Genomic DNA, 12470 nt, shown 5'->3' with positions numbered 1-12470 from the left:
CTAACCAGCTTCCAGCCTCTGCGTTGCTAAGGTAAGTTCAACAGCTGCGTCAAGTCCGCCCTGTTCGCCTCGGAAGTCAGACCAATGTCCTTTCGAATTAAAAGTATGGAGCTGCAACTCAGTCAAATTTGTTGTGTAAAACTAGCGCTGGATGACAGGATGGCGTACAGAGGTAACCTTGTGACATGATGCTGGTTTGTCTTGTATTATAGTGCCGATCTCTCTCTGTAAGTCTGTTCATAGATACATTAGATACCATAGTTGGACGTAACAATGTGTATTTACGTGTTTACGCACAGCTACATTTCGCAGTGCTGAGCCCTTCACAGATAAGGAAGCTGGATTTAGCAGAAAATTGATCCCACTTTAAAAACCATTGCACATGAGCCACAGTGAGCCTGTTTAATTTGTGACTTATGATGAATCATTTATCATCATATAGAAGACGTGTGGCTCTTGCTTTGAATGTACAGCTTGCTAATAAACAACATGGTTTCACATCTGCCCATTTAAAAGCTTTTTTAGTTCAATCACCACGGGTCTTTTCATTAAATACTAATAACCACATAGATACACAATTAAACACGGTCTGTTGGAGAGAATCAAGTCAAGGACTGTGTATTATTTCGAAAGCGTTAACCGGAAGTCCCGCTACTCATTACGGCTGTCTTGCCCGGGTCGCTCCAAACTGTTGGCGAGGCTGTCACTTCTCATGCTAACGCTCCGGTGCTGCACCTGCTCCTACTTTAAACTGATGTGGCAGCTCAAGGACGGGGCTGTTTCTCTATCGGAACACATTCCCTCCGCATGCACAGTCTCCATTTCACGGAATATGAAAATCCATGGAGTCATTTGAGAGCCATGCGTGTTCTCGCACAGTTGGCAGGCAGGTATTTTCCCACAGCCAGGCGTCGCACTGGGGAAGCATCATCTCAGTGCTGGTGATGTAGCATGGATGCTAGCTTCCTAATGGACAACACGCATGTTTGTATTCGTGCGTAGAGGCAACTTGGACACGTAGCGTGAACGGCCTTTGTTTTAATGTCATGGACTGTCATCACTCGCCTCATGGGACACACGCGCTCCTCCACCAGTCAGAACTTCCACACGAGCAACTCTGACGTGACTGTTACGTGTCGGCTGACATTTACTTGATCGTGGTGAAAAAGAAGAAGAAGGGGAACGGGTGACATTTCTGCTTCAAAGTCCTCATCCACTCGGCGGCGGGCGGAGCGTCACATGGCTCCTCTCAGCCCGCGTCCCTCTTGGTAGAAACTTCACGCGTGTGTCGGGGGATGTGGAGCAGCTCTGCAGACAGAGGGCCGACACAGGACTGTCACACCAACCCGGCTGCGTGTCACCGTGGACGGGGCAGCGAGCGTTAACCCAGGGCCAAGACTCACAGCTCACACCTCAGCAGGCGACACGGAACCAGCGTCGCCGCACACATCCACCGTGAGGACCGGAAGACTCGTGGTCCAGCTGTGTGCGTGCTGGAGGCGGTTCACGGAACCAGTCATGACGAAGCACTTCTGCGCTGTGTTATCTCTGCAGTCATTGGATGTTGTAGTGAAGTGGACACAGGCTGAAGTGATGCTCAGCCTCATGTGCACAATGTGTTAAACCAGGAGTCCTCACATCCCTTACATTCCTGTACATGCACACATTACTCCCGGGACCTCATCTCAGCCTCTGTGGATTACAGTGACACCTTGGATCCCATTATTTTATTGCCCCCCCCCACCAGCTTGCTTTGCTGGGCACAGACCTCCTGGACACCCCCCCCCCAGTTGCCCGCTGATGGCGCCCAGACACTGTCCTCTGGTTTTCTGTTGTTCTTTTTCACCATGCACTGAAGACTGAGCTGGAGGACAAGAGTCAGTCATGCCTATCAGAAAAAAAGGTGAGCCACTGAATGTGCCACCGGTAAAAAGAGTTTTCCTCCTCCAGCTTTTATCCGACCCTGTACATGCTGAACGTGAAAGACCTTGATGCTTTGCTGTCACATCACCATGTCGCATTTGTTTTGAGTAACAGTCTGAACTCAAGTTTGGCTGACATTTGGTTTCTAGTGGCATGAGAATGTGCAGGGAAAGGTTTATAGACATGATTGCCTACAAACAAGTGTTAGTGTTTGAACCTCTCTTGAGTCTAGCTGACAAAGCCCTGTGCACAAAGCCAGCTCCACAAACAAGTTGTTTTTCCATATGGTGTGGAGGAACTTAACTGGCCTGCACAGAGCCCCCAACTCAACCCATACTTATGCTCTTGTAGTTGGATGGAAGCAAATCCCTGCAGCCAGTTTCCAAAAGGGAAACTTTTGGACTCAGGAACAGGGTCTTTTGCCTCTGCAGTGTGGAGTGAGCACAGCTGTGGAGGAGGGCAAATCCATCTGAGCCCAGTTTATTAATCTGTATACACTTGTACCTATAGTTTTAGTAGGGCACATTATTCAATGTTGTTGCTATATATTTGTTCATAAATATATGTTTACATTTGTATGTACACCCTCAGCCGACCAGCCACAGTTGTTGGTTTCAATATAGTGCCTGATCAGTGTATGAAGAATGTACATAATATTATGTGAAGAAAATAAACCCAAGCAACACGTGTGATATCTGCTCTCTCCTGTGCAGACACAGCTCGAGCCTTGGGGCTTCTGGAGGAGTACTGCACTAAACTGAGGAAGCCGGAGGAGCAGCAGCTCAAAACTGCCATTCAGAGAGTGATGGGGATTTTCAAAAGCAATCTGTTTGAAGCTCTTCTTGGTAAGTCACTAGACTACAACCACTTATTTGTGCAACTGTTCTCAGTTCATATGTGTAGACGTTCATATTGTACAGTGTTTTTGAGTACTAAAGCTGTTTGTGACTGGCTGCTTTTCTCAGTTTGACTAACATTTCAGATTCATGGCATGGTGCGTAAAAAGAATGTTTTGATGAATCACATAGTTGAAAACCTGTGATGAACAATAAGCACAACAGGGCAATAGAACTGTAATTGCAGCCAACACCACTGTTGAGCTCTCATTCATTTACTTGGTAGATGGTCTGTATTTATGAAGCCCTTCTCTAGTCTTTATGGCCACTCAATGCATTTGACAGTACAGTTTTGCCATTCATCCATTCACACACATGCAGAAGACACTTACGAAGATGTCCAGAGAGTTTTTGGTGATAAGAGTCGACACTGGTGTCTGTGTGTCGTAAAGAAAATCACATGATCTCCACAGCAGAGTTAATATGTCACTTCCTGTCTCTGCCTGCTGCACCCTGCTGCTCCACCTCTCGCCTGAATAATGCAGAGGATTTGTTGCTGTTATGAATGTGTCTGTGCAGAGAACCTTCCGTGGCGACTACTGATCAAGTTAATATTACTATTTACCCATATTTTATTGTCTTTAAACTGCATGCATCATGTGACCCTTTTTCCAATCATGATCGAGGGATCTCACATGAAGTAAAAGTTGAGCAAGTTTAATTTGTACTGGTTACAGACTGCCTGGAAACATTCTAAACAGGAGTAAAGAAAACCTTTGGCTCATTCTGCATCAAATCATCACACCTTTGGTCAGCAAAGTTCTGATCGAATGAAACTTGGCATGCCGATTGGGTCACATGAGAAACCTACACCATACAATTTTATATATCTTGGATCACAATTAAGGTGGATATGGGCAAAATGAACTTTGTGACACAGAAATTGTTCAGATAAAATTGGTCATTTTAAAGCTCTTCTCCATATTTATTCCAACAGTATGTTATCCTGAATATAACGATACCTGCATTATGAATGAGTTATAGCTGTTTAAGTTGAATTACAAAAAAATACATATATTAACACTGATCATATTTTTTTACCAAAGTTAACTTATAATGTCACAATGACCTCCAGAAAGTAATTTTTAGGTTAAATTATAATTCAGGTCCATCACAAGTTTATCAGGACTGTTTGGGAATGATGGCAGCTATTGCACTTCTGTCCATCCTGGGAGAAGGATCCTTTACATGGGCTCTCCCTGAGGTTTCCATGCTTTCCCCCCCTGTTAACAGGTTTTTTTTTGGTAGTTTTTAGAGAATGTTGCTCCATATTCAAACATTGTGATTTGTGACTATGGGCTATACAAATAAAATTGGATTGATTGTTTGATTGAAATGGTACATGGACTATCTCCATCATACACATTCCCATACTGTCCTGATACACCACCAGGATATCCTAGTTGTAGGTCAGAGGAATACAAATAAAAATAAAAAATTCACTAATTGTCTACTCACCACTATGTCGATGGAGGGGTGGGTCAAGTGTTTGAATCCACAAAACACTTCTGGAGCCTCAGGGGTAAATGGGCCTTCAGATGTAATAAATCAACAGAAAGAAAATAACATGCATCCAAACTGCTCCTGTGGTGTAATCCAAGTGTCCGAAAGCCCTGGCATTTACACGTATATTCTACTTGAAATTAGATCATTTGCACTGTGTTTAAGCCTGCAAGTCCTCTGATATCTGGTGCATCAGGTGCATTCACAGGCAAAACATGGTGCTAAGAGGCCGCGGCCAAAATAATAATAATAATAATGATATTCTTCTTTATTTATGGCTCCTACAAATACTGTTAATGGAGTCACTGGTTTATCACAAAGCATGATGTTGAACCACTCATTAGTAATCCTAACCTGATTTTAGAGTGCACTTGCTGACAGTAGTCGTGCTCTGTCCAAGCGCTGTGGGTTGACCTCAGGATATCCAGGCTGGTTAAAAGCTCAGACCATCTAAGTTTCACATTGCAGCTGAATACTCCTCATCTCTCTCTTCCCAACATGAAAGAGAACCTGTGGTGAACTTCAGTTGTCATGAAAACTCAAAAGGTTTTAATTTGTCCAGTTTGGACGACAGTAAAAAACATGGTGGCCTCCACAGAGAGGACCCCCCTCCATTTAAATATAATGTTTTTAAATATAAAGACCTATTCTATGGTAAAGACAACAACAATTCATACAATTTAGATGAAACACACCAGTGAAAACATCACTAGGATTATTTTATATTCAATTTCTGCCAAAAATTCTTTTGACCTAAATCTGACACATTGAACCTTTAAGATTCTACGCATGAATCCAAATGTCAAAAGTCAGTACTTTTCTGCTGCAGGAAAATTTTCACAGAAGCTTCTCCACATCAGTGTTTTTCACTAAAGTGGCATTGTCTCTAATATACACATTCACTGTTAATGTCAGACTAATAAACAGTTGCAAGAATGTTTATCTCTGAGGGACTCTTTGTTGTCTCTTTTTCAGTGGTGAGTTGGATGCTGTTCGACCATTAAGCTCCTTTAAGGCAATGAGTGAGACTGATACAGTAGAATAGACCAACAATGGTCTGCCTGTGTGACCCAGTGCAGATTGTATCACTGTTTCAGTGTGGAAATGTGTTGTCTGTTCTCTGCTGGATTGTGTTATTTGCGAGATGAGTATTACATGTGCCATCCAGGGACAGAAGAGAAAAAAATCATAGGGTGAATTTGGGTAAGCTGGGACATTGGGTAATGTGGGACACCTAAGCTTCAGTCAATTTATTTCCTGTTCCAACAAATTCTAGTCAACAGGACTTTTAGTATAGGTTAGCATGGATATCATGTGACTGACATCACATGACATCATGGGGGTGATGTCACAGAAAGGGGCCAGGCGAATGTCAATCAGAAGCCTCCCCATTTGGAATTGCATGACAAGGTCAATGACATAGGATTCTGACAAGATTAATGTTAGGGATATAAATCCGTCATAAATAAGTCAAGGTTTCTAATTGTTATCAAATTATGTTTGTGATGTATTCAAGCAACACAAAGTGCATTGAGTTGTTGAGAATGTGTTTTTTTAATTTTTATTTTGGGTTTCCCACTTTATGAAATGTAGTTGATGATGTGGGAAAGCATGCTTTGGGTAATCTGGGTCATTAAAGTTCCCTTAATGGGGAAAAATGCATTTGGGGACTTGAACCTGAAGTTAAAACAATGATAAAATTAAAATGTAGTTGTCAGACAGGAGTTAAAGGGATAGTTCACCCAAAAATGAAAATGGACCCATTATCTATTCACCACTATGTCGATGGAGGGGGTGAGTGAAGTGTTTGAGTCCACAAAACACTTTTGGAGTTTCAAGGGTAGACAGCATTGCAGCCAAATCCAATACAATTGAAGTAACTGGGGATCAATTCTTCAAACTTAAAAAAAACAACATAAAAAAACATAAAATGCATCCATACTCATCCTGTGGTGTCTGTAAGCCCCCGACATTTTAATTGAAACAAGTTAATTTACACTGTGTTATTAGCCTCAATGTCCGCTGTGATCCACGCAGTTCTGGAGGAGGATACCAGACAAGGGTATGAGGTGTGGTCAGAAAACATCTTAAGGATTACAGAAAGGTATAAAATGTTGATCTAATGCGTCAAACAGATATTGGAATAAGTCACAGAAGTCAACATTTCTAATAATGTCCCAGATTACCGGGATTCATCTTACTTATGTACAAGTCAAAAAGAATGTGAAGTTGTTCAAGCTCTGAATTATAAGTTAGTCTCACTGGCCTCACAAGCTGCCACATCTCCAGCAGCTAATCAAAGTCGGGGTTGATCAATGTGATTGCCCAGAGAGCATTCATATCTCATTCACACCAGGATGACAGGTACACAGACAGAGCAGGTGTAGGTCTGCCCGCCTGCTGAGAACGACATGCACAGAGCTTCAGTGGAAATCACTCATGTTATGTTGATTTCTATTTGCCTGTCATGCACTGTAAAAGCGTTATGGATGTTATGATGGTCCCCCTGGCAACCAAAAGACAGGGATTCACTGTTGCAGACAATGGCTAACTGACTGTGACAGACCAGCACTATACACAGCTCTACAATAAAGCAATGGCAGAAAACAGATCTTTCATGTTATTAAGTGTGAGAATCATTTTCAGCCATGGTGAATAATTAATTGAAACTCTCATCAGAGCCTGTTAAAGGCATTCATGTTTTGCTGGAGGTGTAATTTATGAAAAAAGGTCACAATTAATGTTTATTGATTTTTGATATGGAGCATCATCCTGTTGGAAGTAACTGTGGCCATTAAAAGGATGAACATGGTCTGCAACAGTACTCAAGCTTAGAGTGTGGCTTTCAAACCAAAATTAATTCATATTAAAGTCCCACAGTACGTCAACAATACATTACCCACACCATTACATCACCTTCAGCGGTCAGGATGTTTGATACAAGGCCGTTGGGTCCATGGATTAAGCTATTAATGCCTCACTGTGAGCTTCTGAGTCTTCCAGTGAACTTTCAAGTGTTGTGAATCTTTGTCCTCTGCAGAGTAAAACCTCTAAAGATGGTTGTGTGCAAAAATCTCAGGAGATTTTCTGAAATAGTTAAACCAGCCCATGTAGCATCAACAGTCATCAGCTTTAACCGTTTCAAGTAAAGTGGGGATTCCTTTATATTTGTGTTCCACCCATTTTGAGTTTAACAGCACCAGTTCTTTTCCAAACACAGTTTGTCAAGGCGCCTGGCGTGTAGGTTACTCCAGGCTTCGTGGAGAATTCCTCACAGGTTATCCTCTTTCTCGATTCAGGATGCCTCAGTGTTTTGTATATGCCATCTATTTTCAAATAATCTTATGAAACACCCTGACATTGATATCAGGGCTCTGCTGGGGCCAGACCATCTGTTACAGGGCTCCTTGTTCTTCCTGTCTCTGGGGATAGTTCTAAATGAGATTCGTCTGTATGTTTTTGCTCCTGCATACTGCAGAATGAATTTGGCACTTATCGTATATATCTCTCAATGGGACTGAATAATCACCACAGGTCAAGCAAACAACCCTAACCCTAACCCAGCCCCATTCCGAAAAAGCATGTTTAGAATGAGCACTGCACTAGTGCTTATAAAAAGACAATAAGATACAGTCCCTCCAAAAACTATTGTAACAGCATTACAAAATCTTTGTTGTACGGAAAGACAAAGAATGACTCATTTTAAATCCTGGTATTTCCATTAGGAAGAAGGGGTGTCACGCACAGGACAGGACTCAGATGCAGAGTTAGGAGAAAGCTGATGCAGCTTGTGTATTATTTTCACACACAAATACAATGGCTGAAGAACAGAGGGCGCCTCGATAAAGAGGGGATGATTACAAAACTTACAAATCAAAGTCCTACCTTCCGTGAAGGGATAAGGGAAAGAAAAAACAACACTTAACTAAGATCTAATCTAAAGGGGGAAAAAAGCTATGAAAATTAGTTACAAAATCAAATCTGCTCCTGAGAGGGAATTAACTACAAACATTAACAAAAAGAACAAAACTCCTATACAATGAGGGGTACGCGATGAACTAGTAACAAAAATATATCTTCTCCTAAGAGGGAAACACTATGAACTAAAACAAAACTCCTACAACGAGGGACAACACTTCTTATATAAATATAAACAAAAATCTCCTCCGAAGAGGGACAAGATCTAAGGATAGCTAATCTACACTAACAAAAGGAGCTATGAAAACTAAGAGACAAAACGCCAACAAAAAACATTCTTAACGAGGCAACCGACTGTAACTGTGGATCTATGACGAAAGGCTGGTGATGCTCGACAAGGGACACACTGGCACAGGACAAAGGGGAGACGCAGACTACAAGCACACATGGAGGCAGTACCGGTTCACCCAATACGCACACTACGCACGTTGTGTAGGGCCCCGCAAACTAATAGAGGCCCCTTAAAAAAAAACAAAAAAACGTGACGACGTGACCGTCCGTCGCGGACGTCAGATTCCCAGTGCATGTGCATCAGCCCAGCAAGATGAAGCAGAGTTATCCCTTGGGGAATGAAAAAAAGAGGAATAAACAGCATGAAAATGAACTCCGGGAACAGCAGTCAGGTAACTCTCCTCACCGGGTGGGAGAGTGGGAGGGACTAGTCCGTGTTTAACCGACATTAACAGGGAGGTGAGCCCTGGGTGAACACTGGTCTCCTTGTGCGTCTTGCTGGCTTCTATAATTTTAGTTGTAGTATAGTTACAACTGCACTTATACAAAATGGAAAGTAATGGATAAATATTGACTAAGATTGAATTTAGTTTTCTTGGATAGCCCACAGGCAGATATAGATGTCTTAGTGAATAAAAAAAATTTGTGAAATATTATGACAATGGTGCTAAATAAACAATAATTAAATAATACTATAAACAATCACCTACATTTGAAGTAAATGAAAGTAAAACAAGTGCAGCCGATTTGATGGAGCTGAAATAATAGTTGCCTTATCAATATGTTTAAAGGAGGGGTGAGTGGTAGCACTGGGTGTCAGGTGCAACTGTTGAACATTTTTGGGGTTCAGTTAGGAGGGCCCCTTAGCAGAATTTTGCCTAGGGCCCCATGGAGGTAATGGGAAACAGGTGAGTATAATCAGGATCGGGGAAGACAATCAGACCGAGGCACAAGGCAAGTGACCTGAAACGAGAGGAGAGTTACTTTTCAAAATAAAACAGGAAATCACAATACAAACATGGAGACAAGACAAAAACTTAACTTGATTTTACTGTGGTGTGACAAAGAGGGTTAATAAGTAAATGAACAGATAGTGACTTAAACAAAACCTGGTTGACATGTGGTTCAGTAACTCTTGCTTGCAATAACTGCAGGTGACACACTGACATTGCGCATCATCCATACTTGATTGTTTACCACAAGATGATGTCCTTTGTGGTGCTGGCAGTGTTTTTGGGTTATTCTCTTGCTTCATGATGAACTTTGGATTTTTTTCTCTGTAACCTGGTAGACAACATGTTTCAGACTAGAATTCATTCTGCTGCTATCATCATGTTACATCATCAACACAGATTAGTGAGCCTTTTTTTCAGAAGCAGCCATGACACCACCTCCATCAAGCTTCTCAGATGAGCTTGTATGTTCTGATCAATGAGCAGATCTTTTCTTCTCCACACTTTTGGACTTCCTTTCACTTTTGTAGAGGTTCATTTGGTTCATCAGTCCAAACAACTACTGTGTTTTGCATCTTCCTTTAAAAACAAAGATTATGTTTCAAAATAAATATTTTATACATGATAAATAATTACTTTTGAAAGGTTCCATTAGGTTTTAGGTTTTTCTTTAAATATGTGGATTATGTTTTATGTCTAATCTTTCAGTATGTTTTCAGTACGTTTCAGTATGTCAGTATGCTTACATAATGTCTCCAAGAGCAATGTTGCAATCAAATCCTGTGTATGAAAAATTTAGTTCCATTGACCACAAGCTGTCATTCCAAATATTGATCTTTGTTCATCATTGACCACTTAGTTAACTAATGTCATTCGTTCATCAGAGAACATATACTGAATGCCTTACTGGGATATTTTAGGATGTAGGGATGGAAAGGAATGACATTTGCCTTTTGTTAAATTTTTTATGAATCATTGCGAGGCTTCATTTGAGTGTTTGCACTTGTTTTTCACACTTGTTACTAGACATAACAAAAATGGACTATACATTTCTTGACATTTCCTTTGGCAGTGAAGGGGGACAATAGGTTTGTGGAATGCAGTCAAACACGGTTACAACTCTGCGATGGAACAAATGCCTCCTGAAATAGATGTAATCATCTTACAAAGCATTAGGTGCTGTCTAATCTGGCCAGTGGCATGGGCTGCTAAACCCCATCACTGCAGAGTGGATCTATGTGTGGATTAACCCGTTCATCATCCCTACTACCCATCATTCACTCATCTGCCCAGTTGAAGGATTTACTGATCTATTCAGAGCTTCATACTTCCATTGATTCACATGGAAACAAGATGATGTTTTTCCCCAAAAATACTTAGTTTCATTCCTGTGTGGATATTATTTTCTTTTTGACAGTCTGTAAAATGCACTGACTGATTCGTCAGATTGTAAGAGAGTGTGTGTGTGTGTGTGAGAGAGAGAGAGAGAGAGAGAGAGAGAGTGTATGAGTGTATGATTTATAAATCCTATAAAATGAATAAAATGAAAGGTTATGAATGGCGTTCAAAGAGCCATAATATGATTTGTGTTTTGGTGAGGTTATAACTTGTAGATATTAATTACGTGTTATGTGTTCTGTCTAGATTTACACTTAGGTGACTGTTGAAGTGCAAACTTTATTCCAAAAGTATTGAATGTGTTCAAGTTTTCTATCGGTTTTAGGTCATGGATCCAGTCTTTTTGTTGTGTTGTGTTAAGGGTTCAAACTATAGGCCTAAAACTCTATTACTGCACTGTAAACGGAATAAGTAATCAGTACTCAAATAAATTGAGGCAATCAGTTGCCAGAATTTCATAAACTCAAAGTCTGAGTTTGAAACTAAATTACTGATTAAGCCAACTCAAATATTTTCAGTAACAGCAACTCAAAAATCAATTTGTACTGCTCATGCAGTAAGTTAACGGAACTGAATAATTTTAAGAATAGAAACCCAAGTATTTTGTTTGTTCAATAGACTCAATGTTTCTTCTCAGTTTCATTTTGTACAAATTAAAACAATTGACTTTGTGAAACTCAAAAATAATCTCCCAAAACGTCAAATATTTGTGGCAACTGATTGCCTTAATTGCATTGAATACTACCAACTAAAAAACATGAAATGCAAAGTTTGTCTTTTTTTCTAATAAAAAGTTGTCTTGCAAAGACTGCAACAAAGTCAGTATTTAAAAAGCACAAAAATTACATCACACATTTACATAAAATACTATTGCAAAGGCACAAGGCATCAACATGTGCAAAGCTAATGTGAAGCATACTTTTGGTTTAAATCTACCAACAACTACATTACTCTTAACATAACACTACATATCACAACAATGTCAAAAGGAAACTTTGTAACTGGATGTCCAATCAGTGTTGATAAGTGTATTCAATTGGCGCATTAAATTCCGCAGTGTGTGCCATATTGAGCCAGCTGCAAAATCGATTCTTCCCACTTCAGTGATGTTATAATGATGTTGTTGACATGAGCACAGCCTGCCTGGCTCTGTGAGCGGAAGAACTAACCTTTTCCTTCTTTCTTGATCAATATAACAGCACTGAGGAACTTACTGCTTCAACAGACAACATTGAACAATGATACTGACTTAACATCTACATAAAAATTGCAATGTTTCACTTTAAAATGTAAAATTACAAGTACAAAGGCAGTGTGTACTTTGTGCAAGATAATCAGGTTGGGGATGAGAGCACAGTCAGCCCCCCTAAATAACAATTTCAGAACTCAAAAATGTTGGTCAGTTCTTTGGAATGTCTAAGATGTGGTGCATGGATGAACACAAACATAACCAGGAAGGCATCAACATGTTGTCCATGCTCCACCTTTGTAGCATACACTGGAACAAAAATATTTCAAAGACAAAAAGAAATATTAACAATTAAAGTAAACACAAAAATGGCATGGGCACATTCTGTGCCATCTGGTT

General features: G+C 40.5%; 1 protein-coding gene across 25 annotated transcripts in view; it reads left to right on the top strand.

Moving 5' to 3' along the window:
• The first annotated feature begins 672 nt into the window (after positions 1 to 672).
• Positions 673 to 12470, top strand: part of dlg2 (discs, large homolog 2 (Drosophila)) — a 183029-nt gene continuing 171231 nt past the window's right edge. For 11 of the 25 annotated variants that reach the window (XM_069510314.1, XM_069510325.1, XM_069510310.1 and 8 more), the window contains exons 1-2: positions 674 to 1903; positions 2637 to 2768. In XM_069510314.1, the coding sequence (XP_069366415.1) occupies positions 1885 to 1903; positions 2637 to 2768 (151 nt within the window). In that variant the 5' untranslated portion in view covers positions 674 to 1884. Of the gene's footprint in view, positions 1904 to 2636; positions 2769 to 12470 lie in introns of all 25 variants that reach the window. The other 14 variants (XM_069510320.1, XM_069510319.1, XM_069510308.1 and 11 more) reach the window with 3 other exon arrangements.

The sequence above is a fragment of the Paralichthys olivaceus genome, chromosome 15, assembly GCF_024713975.1.
Source record: "Paralichthys olivaceus isolate ysfri-2021 chromosome 15, ASM2471397v2, whole genome shotgun sequence".
Lineage (NCBI taxonomy): Eukaryota > Metazoa > Chordata > Actinopteri > Pleuronectiformes > Paralichthyidae > Paralichthys > Paralichthys olivaceus.
The sequence above is the reverse complement of the archived record's forward strand: the minus strand, read 5'-3'. Positions and strand labels throughout refer to the sequence as shown.